Below are 18,516 nucleotides of genomic sequence, written 5' to 3'. Positions count from 1 at the left end.
ACAGTGGGGGCTCATAATCTGCCACTTCATCAGACTGCATCACTGTAGTGACAATGAGCCGCCTACATTACTTAATTTACTATCTTCAGTCGTCTGTGGATGCAAATCACGTATTGTTTCAATGTAAAGAAAACATTATCCAGATGCTGTCATGACACTGCAGACATTCTGCATTTCCTTGCATCGCAGCATGCAGATGTACATTTGACAGAAACACAGAAACATAGCTCTTAGCACATCGAGAAAAACTCATTGGAAGCAGAGAAGTGGCTTTTTGTGATTAAACAACAGAATCAATATGGGATCTATGCATTCAAGGTTTCACAGACAGACAACCCAGGCTCAGCTGGAGAACTGTTCCCTGCACCGTCATGGATATTTTAGAAAATCTTTGCCTCTCCTTCCCCTGGAGTTCCCAAGAGGCCACTTGCACATCAAAGGATCGGCGCTGAAAGGCCCAGATTTGCTTCCTGTGTAGAATTACATCTACTGCAGATAATTTTTACACAGCTGACAAAGACGCAGCCTTGTACATACACTGCTTTACAAAAATACTGACATCCTGTGGTCTTTTTTCACATTTTGTCATATTAAAATCACAAAATTTTAATCTAATTTATTGGGATTTTATGTGGTAGGACCACACAAAGCGAAGTAAAGTGGCATATGATTAAAAATTAAAAGAAGTAAGTTATTAATAAAAACCTTAAAAGTGAGGCACACATTTGCTTTTCTGCCCTGTTTTCTTTTCTGACACCCCTAAATAAACTTTAGAAGAGACATAAAAATATGGCAGAAGATGCTCTGATCAGATGAAACCAAAGAATGAACATTCAGTCCTCCATACCAAACACTGGCAGTAATACTGAACATACCCCTGAACACCATTGAAAACATGGTGGAGGCAGCATCATCCTGTGTGCATATTTTTCTTCAGCAGGTATACTAAAGCTGGTCAGAGGTAATAGAAGTCACTACCTGAAGAAAACCAGTTTGGAGGCTCCAAAAGATCGGACAACCCTGAATATATCCACAGCTACAAGGAAATAGCTTTGATCAAAGCATAGTCATGTGTTGGAATGGTCCAGTCAAAGTCCAGACCTGAATTTAACTACTTTTCCTCTAATCTGAGTGAAGCTGAACTATTTTGCAAAGACAAATGGGTAAAAACAGTCATAGAGAGGTAATAGCAATAAAAGATGGTTCTACTATTGACTCTGGAGGGATGAATACAAATGCAGGAGAACTTTACAAATCTTTATTTGGAAAAACATTGAAAACCATGTATCCTTATCTTTCCACCTCAATATTATACCGTATTTTGTGTTAGTAAGCCACATAAATCCTAACAAAATGCCTCTGGACATAACGTGACAAAATGTGGACAAGTTGTTTGGTGTCAATACTATTGCAAAGCACTGTGTGAAATCAATATTAATACATCAGCCAATTTTCATTCAGACTTCACCAGAAATCTGATATTTTCCATGTCAGAAATTTAAGCGCGAAAGTGATGTAACTCCTTCAGAGTGCAGCATGACATTCCTCAACATCTGCACCTTTCAGACGAATCATTTCCCTCATCATCTGATTAAACACCCACTAAAGCCATTTTAGCACTTGCTTATTTTCTCTGAAACAACCTCATTGTGCTATGCTTGCATAAGCCAGGCCTCGGTATCATACACCTACTGGCAGAAATACAGAGCAAATAAAGCTGCAGCACTCTGCAAGGTGATTTGAGGGGTGTGTCTGACTCACTATGTTGACCTGCAGTGGTTCTGATCCGGGTCTCAACAGCCTCTTCCTCCTGCAGCTGGTGGAGCCTCCAGACCTCAGGCGCACCGACGAGGACGACTGGCCCATGTCCACTGGGGTGGGAAGCGCGCGGAAAAAACGGGTCACGAATTAAGAAAGTCTGCATAAACCTGCAAATTCATTGCTAGCAAAATATGTGCTATTACCTGAAGAAGGCAGGAGCAAAGCCAAGGCAGTGAGAGTGCTGGGGGGAAGAGGCAGCGAGCGACACCGCTGCAGAGATGCCCTTTGCGGGGGCTCGAGTGGCGACACTCCCGGAGGGCGAGACAAAGCCTAGAGGGCACTGGGGTAGTTAGGACATATATTCCACATAACGCGACTGCAAATCACACAATCACACACTGTTCTACCCTTCATCTTAAAAGAAACCTTCCTCTCTGCGTTGTCCCCCTTTTTTTTCCTTTCTTTCTTTTTTTTTGCTGTGAATATAAGTATTCCACATCCCAGCAACTCTATTCTGGTGCACTGGCCTCCATGCGTGTGCCGCAGCAAACCAAGAGAGACCATACATCATGCCGACCAAGGCGTTCTCTCAGGTTAAAATGAACTGACTCCGGGTTAGGCCAATGAGAGGTAAAGCTTATGGGAGCGATGAGGCAGAAAATTGGCCACTGAGAAAGACTGAAAATGAAGGATGGATACAGAGAAGCCAAAAAAGACAGGAGAAGAAGAAGGGGAAAAAAATGGAATTGGTGAGATGGAGGCAAAGAAAAAGAGAGGGAAAATGCAGTGTTCAGAAATGCAGGCCTCTGTAAATGAGGCAGAGCATGCAGGCATTGTTGCAACTAACAGAGAGCGGCATATAAATACTGGGTTAGTACTGGGCTGCCCTTCAAAGCCTGGAGAGTGTGCTTGATTCATTACGGACATGCTCTATATTTATCAGTGAGTTGGTGGAGCCCACTAGTGAGTCTTGGCCATCCTACTTTCAGCTCGATATATTCTCACATCTGCATATTATAGACTCTGAAAATGCATACTTTAAGGTAGTATCTGATTTATTTCTTTAATTTTAGAAACAATCGAGCTTCGTAACATCTTACTCTGTGAGGCAGCGCCGTCGACTGGGTCTCTCTAGTAACACTGCTCTCTATGACAGAACAAGGCCTGGAGCGCGCAGCCGTCCGTCTCTGGCCTGGGGAGTGCAGCATGGTGGCAGCGGGCCTGCGTCTCAGCCGGGGCAGGGAGCCCACCTCGCTATAATGCGTGTAGATCTCGCGTTCCGGGTTGGACCTCCACAGGTCCAGCACCGCCGAGGCCGGACGGGGACGGTGGAGCAACCGCCTGTGAGGCACAGAGGTCTTCTCTGTGCAAGACTGGGCCGGGGCTGGTCCGGGCTGCCTCACACTGCAGCCTGTCTTGCTGGCAATCTGCTCACACAGCTGGGATTGGCAGAGATACTCAGCTGCTTGGCCCACATACAGGCGCAACAATGCATTTCTTGTGCAGGGAATAAGGAAAGTACGTCTGCAGTTTTGACAAGCTACGCTTCATATTTCTGTACAAAAATTAATTCCACCAGTCGACACTTCGTGTCTCTACTTGTAATGCATGTGTGTGGGTAACCAGGTAAGGAGAACCACTGAGTTTAAGAGACTAACACATTTTTTTTATTTTTCTTTCCATGAGGTAATTATTAAGAAGGGTTGTAAATAATGCATATGTTCATTTCATTACTTAATCATGATGAAAAGTCTAAACAAAACTATTTTTACAGTCTAGTTTGCAGCCCTCAAACTAGATCTGGAAACATGTTTTGACACATCACTAAATCAAGACGTTCCATCATACCGCAGGGGGTTTTCTAAGTTCTGGTGTTGTCTGCTGCAGCTGTTAGCTGCACATCAGATATGAATAAATAAAGAACTCTTCATTCTGCATGAAGACTTTCTGTAGGTACGCATGAACTTCATATAAACAATTATTTCCAGATATTTTTGATGGGGAATGCATGAAGGAACAATAGTGTTGTGCCAAGCAAGAGGTTACACCCCTTAAGCTTCAATTGGTATCCACTTTGATAATCAATATTTAAGTAATTTTCTACAATCTCATAGTCTAATGAAACTACTGATAAAATGTGGATATCTGTATCTGTGCACACCTGAAAAGGCAAGGTTTTGATGTATTATTATTTCTTTTGACAACAAATGCATGGCTGATAGTTGTGTCGCTAACAGCTTTGCTCACGTGTCCATAGTAACCATGGACACCTTTTGCCTACTTCATTAATACTCTCATTTTTGGGTCTGTTAGTTTAGTGGCTAGCCAGATGATGGCTCAAACAGCACAGGTTGCTTGAAGCTTGCGAATTTGTTTTATAACCTATCTCTGCTTTAAACTTTATGACGCTGTTTGTTCACTCAAGTTCTCTAAGAAATCCCAGAAGTCTTTACAGGGAAGCTATGTTTATTTTCAGATTATATCACACAGAGATTAACTCTGCATGCTAGTTGGGTGATTTTACAAGGTATTGGCTCCACTGGATTTTATCCAAGACTGTCAAACTAAAGTGGTGTAAATATAAAACAATTTAAAAACCATTTGTAATGATCCTTCCGCTTAGCAACAATGCTTTACTTTGTGTATAAAATCTTAATAAAATCTGCAACCTTTTAAGGGGACACAAAAACTATTAAGACACTGTGTGTAGGCTTCTGTACTCCAAATTAAATAAGTTACCCAATGATATGAATTTGTCTTAAGGACATAATTAAAAAATACAGGAACTCAGTTGAACTTTCATGTATAGGTCTGATTCCCATCTAGATGTAAACGCAGGACCTTGCTAAATAGTTGTGGGACACAAGATAAGCACTTTTCCCTAAACAAATGCTCCTAAAGCCCTTGCCTCTGCATAATAAACCCCTATGAAAGTGTGCTGAGTATTGAGATGTCATATCTCATTTAGTCAGAAGCTAACGTGCCCTGACTCGTCGAGATGACTAGGAGGGAGATGACTAATTCTGAGAAGGGGAGGTCGCCGTTAAGAGACGTTGACGTCACGGACCTCTGGGGCCGCTGCAGCCCGACACTGCAGGCTCGATGGGAGAGGCAAGCTTTTCTTGGAGGGTATAAAAAGCTGGCAAAACGGGGAAGGACAAACTTTTGTAACATGCTGCTGTGTTGTTTTTTTTCTTGTTTTTTTTAAATATTTACTGTAACCTCTTTTCTCCAACAGATGGGGCAAAAGGACAACATCAGGGCTGCTGTCTCATACCAATCCATTCAGCCACTCCAGACCGTATCATAAAGATATATGTAGCAGCTCTGATGCACTTTATATTCCAGGTTGCCGGTGACGTTTTTTTTAATAAGCAGAAGAATGACCATGGTTAAGGCAGTTACATAAATGAACTTTTTAGCATTTGTGCAGTAATTACATGACACATGCCTCTGGGAAAGTTAATGAAGTGAAAAATGCCTGCAATGAAATGTGGTTATGGAAAATAAATACACAACATATTACACATGGTTATGGTATTCTCTTAAAGAAATAGAGATACAACAACAGCTTAGCAAGAGAAATAAACAACTTTGCTGACAAATTTATTATTAGCACCTTTCAGATTTTCATTCCTTACCTTAAAAATTTCTTCAGTAGAATCTGAGGCTGCTACGCTATTGGTTGTGCTTTCTTTATCACCTTGTTGTGATTGGACATTCACTTCCTGTACTTGGTGGGAGTCAAGCGGAGTATCCCTGGAATCCTGCTCATTTCCTTTTTGTCCCCCTACCTTTTCCTCTTGACACAGGCAGTTCAACTGAACCCTCTCAGCATCAGCCTCAGCCTCCACGCTTAAACTTGAATCCTGAATATGATTCTCTACAATCGCCGTGGATTTGTGGTTTGTCATGTTGTCCGAGTTCTGAAGGCCATTAACAGCTTGAGATCCAGAATAATCTCTAAAGGCTTTTAAGGCAAGTTTGGGGGATTGTCCACCAGTTGTGGTCGCAGACATTTCACCGTCAGAGCTACTGGGATTTGTGGGTTGAGCAGCGAGCGGCGACAGTTCTGTTGGTTGGGGTTTTAAAGATCCTTCATTGTGGAGTGTGAGAGAAACACTGTGAATGTTGTCCACTGAGAGCTGTGGGGCCCGCGGGGAGGTCATTGGAGTCCTCTCTCCCTCCGGAGGAGAGAAGGACCGTGAAGTTGTCCGCCATTTTCTGGCAGATTCTGCTACACTATTAAAAAACTTAAAGAGACCACCAAAGTGTCCCTTTGTGTCCGATTGTTTCGGGGGTGGCGGCTGAAAGTCTCTGACACTCTCAAAGTCTACAGATCCAAAATCTGAATCCATGGTTTTGTCCAACGAGGGGAGCTCAGAGTCAAAGCTTCTCTCGGAGTACACAGGATTACTTTTCCCCAAGAGGGAAATCCTCCTCAGGTAACTCCACACATCTTTGTGCCTCCTCCCTCCACTATGATGGGTTCTGGGGCTGCTCCTAACACTGGGCTCCTCACAGTCTGCGCTGACTTTGTTGCAGCTGTTAGAGTTGCTATTGTTTCTCTTAGTGTATGAGATTCTTTCAGAAGGTTTACAGCCGTTCTGGACAACAGTCTCTCCTGTAACAGTGGACTGGAGGCCATCTATTGGTGCAGATAGGTCCAGGTCTTCAAACGAGCAGTCGAAGTCCACCGAGTAGCCGGCGTACGAATGCCTCTTCCCTCTATTTCGAAGGGTGCTCTTGTTGATCTGCTGTGGAGTGCCGATGTCACGGCAGAAAGACTCCTCGTCCACCAAGGAGCTGGTGAACTTGGCAGTGGACAACTTCCCTGTTTTTCCTCTGAACATGGCGGGGGATTTTAGCTTCTTAAAAGACCGAACTTTGTCTGCAAACGAGAGTTTCGGGATGGAAGCCTCTCCGGGGAGGATCATGGAGTGGGGTCTCCTTTCCAGCTCAGGGATGGCTCTTTTTCGGTTTAAGATGCGCCAGATGCCCCCCGTGGCACGGGCCCTCCGGTTGACCTCCTGTCTGTCTTTGACAGGGGTCTGAGAGGAGGCAGCTTGGCTCTCTTTCTGCACCTCCATGGGCCCCGGCCCCGTCTCCTGAATACAAACACTGCCTGTCTCGTTCTCCACATCCAGAGAAACATTGAACACTCGGTTGACAAACCCATTAGGGTTGCTGCTCTCTGAGGCAGGGCTGTCTGTCTGCTCCATCCTCTCTCATTCTACAGTGTCAGCTATCAGCTCCGGTGAACATCATGTTTAGGTCCACTCGCTCTCTTGTTTTTTTCAAACACCTGAAGGAGCAAAAACACATTCTTATTCAGCAATCTGACGTTAAACTGACAACACTGTCATTTCATATATGCTCCTTCAATTCTAACTTACACCGAGAAACCCGGAAATGCATGCGATGAATGCCAACGACGTTACAGAAAATATAGGGGAGTAAAATCAGTCTGGCAGCTGTGTTTCACCCAGGGTCAAATTTTCAGCAATACCTGATATGGAGATTATCACAGTGAGAGAGTTAGACTGTGATTCTTAAACAGAGACTTCTGTTCCTCAAGTCAGCAACAGCTCCACCCACCCCCCTTCATATTTGGTACCAATTATCCAAAGTAATTATTTGAGACACAGTCCCCCGTCCCCCGTTTAACCGGGAGGCTGCGTTGCTATGGAAACACTCACTACAGGGATGTCTGGTTATTTCAGACCTGCTTCTGCTGTGACATCATCGCACCACTTAGATAAGCTTCTTTTGGGGATGATGATGATGCTTTCTACCCGACCACATGGTAATTACCCCTGTTTGGTAATCCCTGTGATGTACAGGGGGGCATCTTACATAATCGAGGCCTTTGGCAGACGTTGCTCTTGTTGCTAGACTTCTGAAGCAAGGATGAGTTTCAAAGTTCTGGCCTTTTAATTGGATATCACAATTCACATTTAACGTGTTTTTTGTTTTGGTTTTTATTGATAACATGTTTTTAATCAATACAAAGTTTTCTACAAATGCAAACTCTGCGAACATAGAGATAGGAATGGAAACATCTGAACATTAATTAGTTTGATACAAAATCTTATTTTTCACATTTGGTGATGTTAGAACCACAAGCTTCAGTTTTCTTTTAGGAATTTTACATGTATTTGTATTCAGATCCCTCCTGAGTCTATACTTTGTAGGACTAAACCTTTTGGCATATTTAATGCCAACTTTGTTTTATCCTCAAGAAAAATATTTCTGCTCATTCTGCTTTCCAATACAAATCAACCAGAATCAGTCTTGAGAGCGTCAACAAATAGCTATTTCAAGCCTTCCCATTTGGATTTAGGACTGAGCTTTGACTGGGCCACTCTAACATACAACTCTGCTTTGAGTTTAGCTATTTTATTGAAACTTTGTTTTCTTGCTGAAAGGCAAATCTCCACCCTGATCTCAAGTTGTTTTCTTCCAGGATGGTCCTGTATTTAGCTCCAGATTCCCGGTCCCTGTGGAAGATGGGCTTCCTGGCTGCTTCTCTGATTAATGCCTCCATAGGTCGACTACTGTATCTGGGTTACTTTGCATATGTACCATACGCTTGCCCCTTTTGGAAGATGGATTAAGCAGTGCTCCATGGCATATTGTTTTCTAGCCTGGGCCCTGGTTTACACGACTCCACAACTCTGCAATCCCTGTCCGGTCAGCTGTGCTCCTTGGTCTTCATGCTGATTATTGTTCACAAATGTTCTCTCTAAAATGTCTGGAACAGCTGGAATGAAACTGAGATTAAATTAAAGCAATTTGACTTTGCTTAACAATTAGGTGTCTTCTGAAGGCAATTAGTTGTGCTTTATTTTAATTAGGAATGCCAGTGAAAGGAGGGCTGAATGAAACTCATTGAATATGTATTGTTTATTAATATATATATATATATATATATATATATATATATATATATATATATATATATATATATATATATATATATATATATATATATATAAAAACATGTATTATTTTTTTATAAGCGCTACTTTGAGTTGGTCTTGCAAATAAAACACAAATTAAATACAATGGTTTAAGGGTTACCACTGTTTTTCAAAGGCACTCTAATATAAATATACTTGACAACATTATAAAAACATACTGAAATTCAATAATCGGTTTTGGTTTTGGGGTGCTACCACAAGACTGTCACTGACACCGGTTGTTTCTAAGATTTGAAGAAAAGAAAAAAATTTAAAGAAAGACTCTTTTTACTTATGTTAATCTGCAGCATAAGCTACAGAACAAAGGAAATAAAATTGTATAAAAGCTTTCTTAGTCTATTCTATCAAAAGATTTAGGGATAAATAAGATTTTTTCATGTACGTGTAGCTATATCAGAGAAATGTGAGCAAAGAAACTCTCATAGCAGTGCCGAGAAGCAAACCAAATCAAATATGTACGAGGATCTAAAGTCCTCACAAGATCTACAGAGCTCAGCTCATGGTGGGAGCCATTCATAGGCAACATTTAGACAATGCACAACCTAACACATGTTAGAAAACAAGGGAAGTTTCAGAGAAATGCCCTTTTTGGGTGATAAATCAAAAGATCAACCTGAAAATGTCCTGGTTGATTTGAAGCATCCAAACATGACATAGGTGATAACGCTTCAAAAAGTATGCTTTTAAAGTCCAGGCAGTGGGATACCCTTTACTTCACTCGATGAAGACAAAAGCTGAGGGCATAAAAAATTCCCACAAACAAACTGCTGCTGGAACAGGAAGGGCTTGGCAAAGCATCACAAAGGAGGAAAGCCATTCTTTTGATGATGTTTGTGGGCTTCAGTCTTATGCCAGTTACAGCCTGCATGGGTTCTGCACAACACATTACAATGGACAACTTATATTTGGTTAATCTGTTAAAGTCACATATCACGACAAATGTGTGACTATTCAAAGTGTAGGTGTAAAAACCTTTCAACCGGTTGGAGTTACTTGCTGGTGATTTTCAGAGTGCTTGAAAATTGTCACGGCTAAAGGGTCCATGCAGTTTAAAAATAAAAAATAAAAATAAAAAAAATAGCTTCTTGTAAAGCCAGAATGTAAATCTTACAAAACCGTACAAAAGTTTTCATAATGCAGTAGTCTTAAAATGGTCAGACGTCCACTTTGTTCTTGGATCAGCTTTGATTAGCTGTTAGAAACTAAAACGTTTAAACAAAAAAAAATATATAGGCAATATGTCCTCTTTGAAGAGTAAGAAAGACCTAGTTTTTAATAAATATGAGCAATTCCTATAAGGAATTCATTGTTGGCTCACTACAGCCACCTTTTGAACAGGTGAGTGCCTATTCCAATAAAGATCCAGCATGGACAGTAAGAAGCAGATGTAGGTTTGCTGAGGTGGCTGGTGGACAAACACTTTGAATGGAATGAGTTCCCAAAATTAAATCTGGACAGACCCTCTTACAACTACTTTCAGTCAGTTGTTAAACTAGGTACATAATTTATTTAAATCTAAACATATTATCGCAGCTACTACTCATAAACATTATTTCAAATTATACTGTAATATCCCATTAGTATTGTTCGGTACAGTTATTAGAGCCTATGGCTACAAAGTGCTCACAGGCTGTCTTTTCCTGTCACTGTTACAACGTTATTGCGTAGGTACTTAGTTTTAACTAAACAAGAAGAATACAGTTAGTGTATTTTTCTCCGTTTCTTTGGGCGTTAATTTTTGTTCTTATTTCACAGGAATGTTGCGTCTATAAACACTCTCGTTGACGCAATTTACCTACTTCAGTTGGAGCCAAACACTGACATGGTCCCGTTTCTACCGGGAACAGTTTTACAACTAACAAACATTAATCAACTAAAACCCTGGGGAGGAGCGTTTATTTTAGCTACCCTAAACTCAAAAATGAAGTTCCAGCTGTGGACTCACCCGCAGCACAGCTCCGCCGTGTTCAACAGGGCATCTCCGCTGCTGTCCCGTAACGTCGTCCTGAACAGTGGGTGAACTCGGGCACTGCCTTAACTTTCAGTCCGCCTGTTCAAAAAAAAAAAAAAAGAAAAAAAAGGCGGATGTATTATTGTGGATAGCTACTCCCTTTATTTCTCACGTGTTTGGTTTGTAGGGCTGTAAAACTTCGTCAGCTTTCATCAGAGCTGAAGAAACTCCCCGAGTTTAGACGAAGCGCGTGAACTCTTGCCCCGTAGAGCTCCTGCAGATGCCGACAACTCTGATTTGTGATAAAGCTCTCACGCAGACACACGCACACACACTCTTTCTCCCTCTTTGTCTCTCGCTCTCACACACACACATACCCATCCCACCACCCCCAACAATTCTGCGAAAATGGCATTAACCCTAACCCTATCAGCCAGGGCCGGCCCAAAGTTGAACAAGGCCCTAAGCACAATTTGGTCCGCTGCCCCTCTGTGCCCCCCCCCCCCTCCCCCCCGTCACTTCTCCTACCTTGCACATCACAGACCTTGTATTTTTTACATGCTTATGTTTTCATTTGTGCATTCTACATTTAACACAGCTTGCTTCATAATTCACGAGAGAGACAGGAATATTTATTCTAAAATTTTTTTTTGAATGTGCTCATTTTAACTATTATTTTTATTTTGTTTAATAGCAGGATTATCTGTTAAATCAATCAAACTTGCTCCAGATAACAAATAAAGCCACATGTCATGGCCTGTTTTTCTATTTATTTTCAACATATTACATAGGTGAATTACACTTTACCAAAGATTAGTTTCTACATGCACATGGCTCTAGTAACCTAACTTAAAGTAACTCAAGTTATATCAGTAGTGGTGAAAGTAATTGTTTTTCAATTCACACTCTAGCAGCAAAAATGATCAATTACATTATATGTGATGGCTATTTTATTCAATAATTTGTTTTTGTTTGTTATTTTCTTTGTGTTTCATTTATCTATGGTCAAAATTTCAAGTTGTGGTTTTCCTACTTGGTATCTTTGGCCAGCAGGGGGCTCTAAACAGTTGCAAAGCTTTCTTATATCTTAGACCAGCTCCGAGTTCAGTTTAAGAAAAAAGAAATGACTTGCTTAGAAAAAGTTAAACATTGCTCCTTGTGCTCCTCATACATACCTGAAGTTTAAATGAGCTTTTAATCCCGTATTTATCCTTTTGTCTCCTTGAAAAGAAAATCCTCAATCCATTTAATGCTGCTTTGGAAGCACACAATTTTTGGGTGCTGCTTTAAGTTTTGTTCACAGATTTCAAAAAAAAAAAAAAAGAAAAGCACTTATATTTTCTGTAGCAACAGTGAAAACAAGTTATTGACTGAACTCTGGTCTCACTAGCTGATATTCCTCTGGGATTTTCTCTGAATGTGAAAATCCTTCTATTGAAATGGTACAATGGGGAGAGGGAGCTCTGGGAGGGAGGGAGCAGGGGGAGAACTGAAGGAATTCTGAAAACTAAACAGCTCCAGTGCTCCATCGCCCTGAAAGAGGAGATGGTGGAAGAGGTGGCCTAAATTTAAACATTTCCTCTTTGTCCTGTTTTGGGCCCATTGTCATCGCATGGCGTTCTCCCCTCCTGCACAGGAAGGAGTGGATCTGACATCAACGCTCTCGGCCTGACAATGCCAGGAAGTCTGTCTGACTGTATGTAAATATCTCCGGGTGTCCATGCTTCCCTTGCTTGCCCATGGAGAGGCTCTGCGCTCCTGCCTTGTCCCTTGGAGGAGCTATCACACACTTACGGGTTTGCTGGTAGTTGTGGCAAGACGGTGATTTATAAGCCACACTTCCCCGATAATTCACTCGCAAACCCTCGCTGCAAATTACAGCGAGGATGACCTTTCTGAGATGGAGCATTTTAGTGTAACGTCTATAGTGGTTTAGGTTTATTCTTCAAACAGATCAAATGTTTTGCAGTTTTAGTTTTGTCTTGTTTGTGCTTTTGTGGTCATTTTCTGTCATTGTTTAACTGTGACTCACTGTTTATTGCTCCCTGGTCTTAGATTCTTCCCTTGCTCCCCTTCTTACACCCACATATGAAATTACTGAGCGACTTCTTTAACCCAAATGCTTGGTTTATGCCATTGGCACTGAAGGTAAGCAGCTTTAAATAAGTTTTGCTCCATAGTCAATTTTTTATTTAGTCCAAGCTAGTGCTAGCTACGCTCAACATTCTCAAGTTTAATTTCAATAACAAGGCATTTCAAAGTGATTTACATTATGGAAACACAAAATTCAAAAGTCATAAAGTCATTGGTGTTTATTTAAATTTAATTAAATTCTTCAATTAGAAAACTTTGAATAAGTAATAAAATATTAGAGCTACATTTAAACCAGCGTGTGTTTAGTGCAGCGGTAAGGGCAAGAGTCATTCTGAAGGTGTGACCATCCAATTTCAAAGCTGCTTTCAAAGCATCTACCAGGTAGATTTGGTCTTTCAAGGGATGCATCTTACTACAGCTCTTAAACGTGGCCACTCCTTAACTGTTTAAATCTTGATTTAAAGTAAAAATAGATTTATTACAGGCTTTGCGATTAAGTTTGGTTTGGATAATGAATGAATATAATTTAATTAATAGTTAGGAATAAGACATGCGGTTGCATTTTGTTGGAGCAAGAGTTCCTCCAACTCTAAAACTGGGAAATTTGTTCCCAGTTTTAGCTAGCTTAGCTATCCCTAAAGCTAAAGATAAACATGCTAGCATGGTGAGCTTCTGAGGCAGTTTTAGCTAATTAAAAGCAGATCTTATTTGTGGTTATTAGGGAAATCGTTCAGATATTACCTTGTTTATATCGATTTTAAAAGCTGATCAATATATTTGCAATCCAATTCATCTTATACTTTTAACAATTAACAAAATAGATTAGCAGAATGTGATTCATAACTAAGAATCTAACAAACATATTTGAGTAGATTGATTATGGGTTTAAAAGTAGATCTAAAAATTTAACTACCAGTTTGCTGTTAAACTTATATTATTTACATCAGAAATATTTAAAATCTGCAAACATAAAACATACAGTACAGACCAAATGTTTGGACACACCAAACACACAGGTATGATATCAGTTTGGACACACAGGTGTGTCCATACAGTACAGACTGTATTGGACACACAGGTGTGTCCAAACTTTTGGTCTGTACTGTATATAAATTGTTCCACCAATTCTATTGGTTACATTCTAGCAGTTAGTCTGGTGAAATCAGATTATTTTACTAACCCAAATTGCGTTGGTAAGATGGCCTAACTTAGGCTGAGCAGTTTTTAAAGTGTATTCGCTTCCTCTGAAGACCAAGCAGTCTTCAAGTTGTCCTCCAGCCATTACAGAAGACATCCTGGCTCCCTCAGGCCAAGTGTTCATCTCAAAGTTACACTTTTCAGATATAGCTACATTGAACAACTACTTCTCAATCTAGCCAGCGTCTGAGAAACACAAAAGCTGTAGTGACCCACATCAAAGTCACTAATCGACAGAGAAAGACAGCGAGATCTGCGTGTCTGAATCGACATGTTTTGTTGACGTACGGTGAGTGTACTCCACCGCCTATTTACTATGCGATTGGCGAACATGCCGAACAGAGCTCTTTGAAATGATGTCATCGGCCTCTCAATTTCAGAACAATCGACCCCTTCCTCCCTTTCCTATGACACGGCCTGTACTCCGCAGGCCCGCTGGAGATTATCGGAGACAAACACTGACCGAGTTAAGGCCCAGCTGTAATTATTTCACCAGTCTTTGTCAAAGCTGCTGAGTGAAAACAGGCTGTCGTGAAAAAGCCAGACAGGGAGGGAGGAGAAAGAGAGCTACGGGATGGGAATGGGGGGGGAATGGTGGTGATGGTGGTGGGTTGGGGTGGGGAGCTCAGATATGTTATGATATCAAATGAAAGGCTTACTAAAGCCTGGGAACTGCATTCAGGAGCTGGGAAACTCATGTGAGGACAGCTGGGAGGTCAGCTGAGTCTTGTTTTCAGTGCAGGTGTTTGGGAACACTCAGGCTGAAACGGAGTGTGGAATTTTACCACATGCGCTTGAGCTGCGAGGAATTCCTGATTCCCATCTTCCTCGCGGGGAACTGAAGACAAGAAATCCTCCAAACACAAACATTTTTGGAGCATATAATGTCGCACTTAAATATGGCATTATATTCTGTCACATTTAAGTGCAGACTTACCCACTTAAAAAAAAATCTTATCAAAAAAGTAGTCGGCTGTAGTGGCAGAAAAGAGTTTAAGTTACCCTGACATTCCTGACATTCCCATTGGACTGACCTGCATACCTTTCTGACTTGGCTGCACAGGGCACCGCACTCCACACACACACACACACACACACACACACGCCCACACACACACGCAGACACACACACACGCTAATCTGAACCCATCCTACTGGTTCACACGTTGACGTCTGACTCTTTGATCCCAAGTCTCAATCAGTTTGGGTTAATCAATCAGTTTGAGTCTTACAACCCATCCACCTAATGAAGCCCACACGACAGCTGGAGCATGTTATTCCGCAATAAAGGATTGCCTCCAAAACAAAACTTATCAACCCAACATATCTGAGAGACAGCAGGAGGGAAGGACGAAAAGAAGGAGAGGGGAGAAGACAGAGAGAACGTGCCTCTTTCTGAGTGTGTGTGTATGCGTGCGTGTGTGTGTGTTAGGCATTCAGCTGGGGATTTTCAGCTTTTATCAGAAGGAATCTAAAAACAGGAAGGCGGGTTCCAATAAACAAGACGAGCGGAAGACGACCACAGTTCTACTTCCTGTTTCAGAGCAAGGGAGGAAACTGCAGATTTTTGAGGAATTTAAATCAGAACACACCACATTCATTACTTGGAAAAAGTAATGAATGTTACTTTTCCACTACATTACTTGGAAAAATAAAATACTCAGATGTATCTATATGCCAAATATGACCAAACTTGGGGTGGGTAAAGGGTGGTTGCTTGTGTGGTCTATTCAGCAGAGCTTTTCTCTTGTGGCCTTCAAAAAAAGGAAAAAAAAAATCCAATGAGACAGATGTTTACTCCCCTCTCACCAACTCTGCTTCCACAGGCAGATCCAAACTTTGCTGTGTTTGTGGGTCAGCATCACTAACAAAAAAACAAAATAAAAAATACAGCAGCCGGTCTCTGCAGCTTCTTCAGGAAGTTTATGAGTGGGCAACCCAGGGGACAAAGGGTGGGACTACAGTCAGGAGAAGAGACATTTAACTGCTGAGAACAAAAGGAGATAAAACTTTTCTCTTTTTTTTGATCGTCCTGTCGTCTTCTCGGTGGGACACAATGTCGGTTCTGACTGAGGGGGGATCTGAGGAGAGATAGGAGACAATTAGTTCTGTGATTGAAAGCAAACTTGTGTCCTGTTAGCTAATTTGTCTTTTGAAAAGTTTTTTTTTTTTTTTTTTTTTTTTTTTTTTTTACAGAGCTGTCTGTTTTATCTGCTTGATGAATGTTGCCCTCTGACCGAATCATTGTGTCTGTTTAGAGGATGTTTTAGCTAAAGAATTCAAGCGCCGGAGATATTTTTTTTTCACCAGGGATGGATCGATAAGTAAATCCATCGGGTGAGACAGGATTTAGGGTTCAGTGGATATAATGTAAGAGTAACATGATTATCAATGTAAAAGTTCCCTTTGAATTTACTGTGGAAAAAATGCAAAGAGAGTGAACTTCAAACTGAAGGAATAAACAAAGGAAAAAGGGAAGAATGGAGAATTTAAAAAGTAATAAGGAGTGATAATAACTCATTAACTGAATATAAACCTACCAAAACTATGAAGAAATCATGCGCAGTGTGCTCCATTTGGGTTTTATTGTCTCCCAGCTGGATGTGAAGGCCCTCATACGACACTTCAGTCACTTGATCCAAATGTTGATCAAATTAACTAAGCAGTCTTCACAAAGTCCCTCAAGATTTAGTTATTTATCTGTCTTCACACTCAGGATCTCATAAATCTATTTAAGTAGATGTTTGATCCAATATGAGACTGTGTTCAATTAAAATTTCACTCTTTTTTTTTCAGATTTCTCTTTGAAGCAGATATACAAGTGAGTAAAGGGAGACATCTAGAGGAGGGAACTGAAACTGCAAAGAGTTACCTTCTTGATCAGGAAATGCACACTGCTTATTCAACTTTACATGCATGTAACAAATAAATGTCTTTTCAAATTGATTTTCATTAAAATCGGAAAAATGGACAATCCGACAGCTTCTTTTCTTAGTATATTAAGGCTTTCCAAAGATTCTCGACTCACTTGCAGAATTTCACTTTTTTGGTCACATCATAGCCACAAATCTCAACTTTATGTGACGCCACCAATATAAAGTAGAGCATATTTGTGCACATTTCAGCGACATTAGTGGCCAAAAGAAGGCCATTGTTCAAAGAAGAAAAAAATAAAATCTATGAAAGCATTGCGTTTGCAGTTTGCCACAGGCCATGTAGCGGACACAGCAAACATATGGAAGGAGGTGCTCTGATCAAATGTGACCTGAACCCATTTTTTTTATCCTAAGCTGGAGGAGAGACACCAAAGAGAGCTTACAGCTGTGATTTCTATGTTTTTTTAAGGTGAACTACGAAGCAAATGTGGAAACCGGAGTAAGTCAGAATGAAAACAAAAATGGTTTAATAAAGTTTAAGTCTTGGGTTCCAACATTTTAGATAATCAGAATATCTGATTGTCTCACTGCCTCCTAAATGCCACTGGTTCCTGACTCATTACTAAACAGAAGAAATCCTCTTCCATATTGAAGTCCACTAGTTTAAAAAGAACAACAACAAATAAAAATTTCCCTTCGCTCTGACGAGTCTCATCGCCTGACGACATTCTTAAAATAACATTTCTGAGCTCGAATTTTCCTCTGTCCCTGTTTAAAACTGCTTTGGCTGCATTTTACTCCATAGAAAACAACACAATATGTCGAACTGTCTCTTCCTGCTCTGTGCTTTATCTAAAATTCCCAGCTGCATGTTTTCCTACGATGAGAAGAGGCACTGCTCAAATTACCAATTCGAAGCCAGCTGATTACGACCTGTTTTCCTCCTCTCTGTTGCCGTAGCTCCTGACCTCTCCCACCTTCGGCTGCACCGTAAATAACTACCTGTCTTGATTTTGTTGTGTCTGCCCTGATTTTGATTATTTCTTTCCTGCAGGCTTTGAACATTTCTTTTGAATATCTATATTGTTTTCGCTTACAAATTCTATTTATTTTTATTTTTTTGGAATCTATTCTTGCCAGGGATACTTTTATAAGCGGGAAGCGAAGAAGTGCTTTTTTTCCCCCATGTGCAACCAAACGTGAGTTTGGCGACAAGATTTGATAGGCTATTTCTGGGTGACTGTTGAAAGTTCATGTACCACTAGACAAGGGTGCTGGTAATGAACAACAGCACAATACCGTAAATATGTTGTACCCATTCTGAAGCAAGCCATACGCTTAACCACTCTGCCATGAATAGACTTGTATAAGTTGATCTCCTTTCCCCTTTAGAGAGCGAAAAGGCGAGGATATTCACCACCACCAATGTTACTTCTATCAGGTCTGAGATACTCTGTGTGTTTCCATATAAAGGCCTATAAAACCCCTGAATCAGAACTACTGCCTTGTTCGTATTCTTAATATTAACTGAGTGTGAGTGTATTTAGTAAAAAAACAACAAAAAAAAACAATAAAACAAAGCAAAACAAAAAAAAACCCATTATGATAAAAGTTAACTTCATGTACTTTCAGTTATGTTTTATTATTTTTTTCC

The 18,516-nt window shown here is 40.7% G+C and overlaps 1 protein-coding gene across 8 annotated transcripts in view; it reads right to left on the bottom strand.

The window, feature by feature from the left end:
* The window catches only part of LOC122837298 (rho guanine nucleotide exchange factor 9), a 59,644-nt gene extending 48,554 nt beyond the window's left edge, over window positions 1–11,090 (bottom strand). For 3 of the 8 annotated variants that reach the window (XM_044127554.1, XM_044127557.1, XM_044127556.1), the window contains exons 1-5: window positions 10,690–11,084; window positions 5,403–7,066; window positions 2,862–3,200; window positions 1,965–2,091; window positions 1,762–1,871 (exon numbers count right to left, since the gene is read on the bottom strand). In XM_044127554.1, coding sequence (XP_043983489.1) covers window positions 1,762–1,871; window positions 1,965–2,091; window positions 2,862–3,200; window positions 5,403–6,983 — 2,157 coding nt within the window. In that variant the 5' untranslated portion in view covers window positions 6,984–7,066; window positions 10,690–11,084. Of the gene's footprint in view, window positions 1–1,761; window positions 1,872–1,964; window positions 2,092–2,861; window positions 3,201–5,402; window positions 7,067–10,689 lie in introns of all 8 variants that reach the window. The other 5 variants (XM_044127555.1, XM_044127559.1, XM_044127558.1 and 2 more) reach the window with 3 other exon arrangements.
* Window positions 11,091–18,516: the final 7,426 nt, after the last annotated feature.

This window comes from Gambusia affinis, linkage group LG09, assembly GCF_019740435.1.
Source record: "Gambusia affinis linkage group LG09, SWU_Gaff_1.0, whole genome shotgun sequence".
Classification (NCBI taxonomy): domain Eukaryota; kingdom Metazoa; phylum Chordata; class Actinopteri; order Cyprinodontiformes; family Poeciliidae; genus Gambusia; species Gambusia affinis.
Note: the sequence above shows the minus strand (reverse complement) of the source record. Positions and strands in the feature narration are given on the sequence as shown.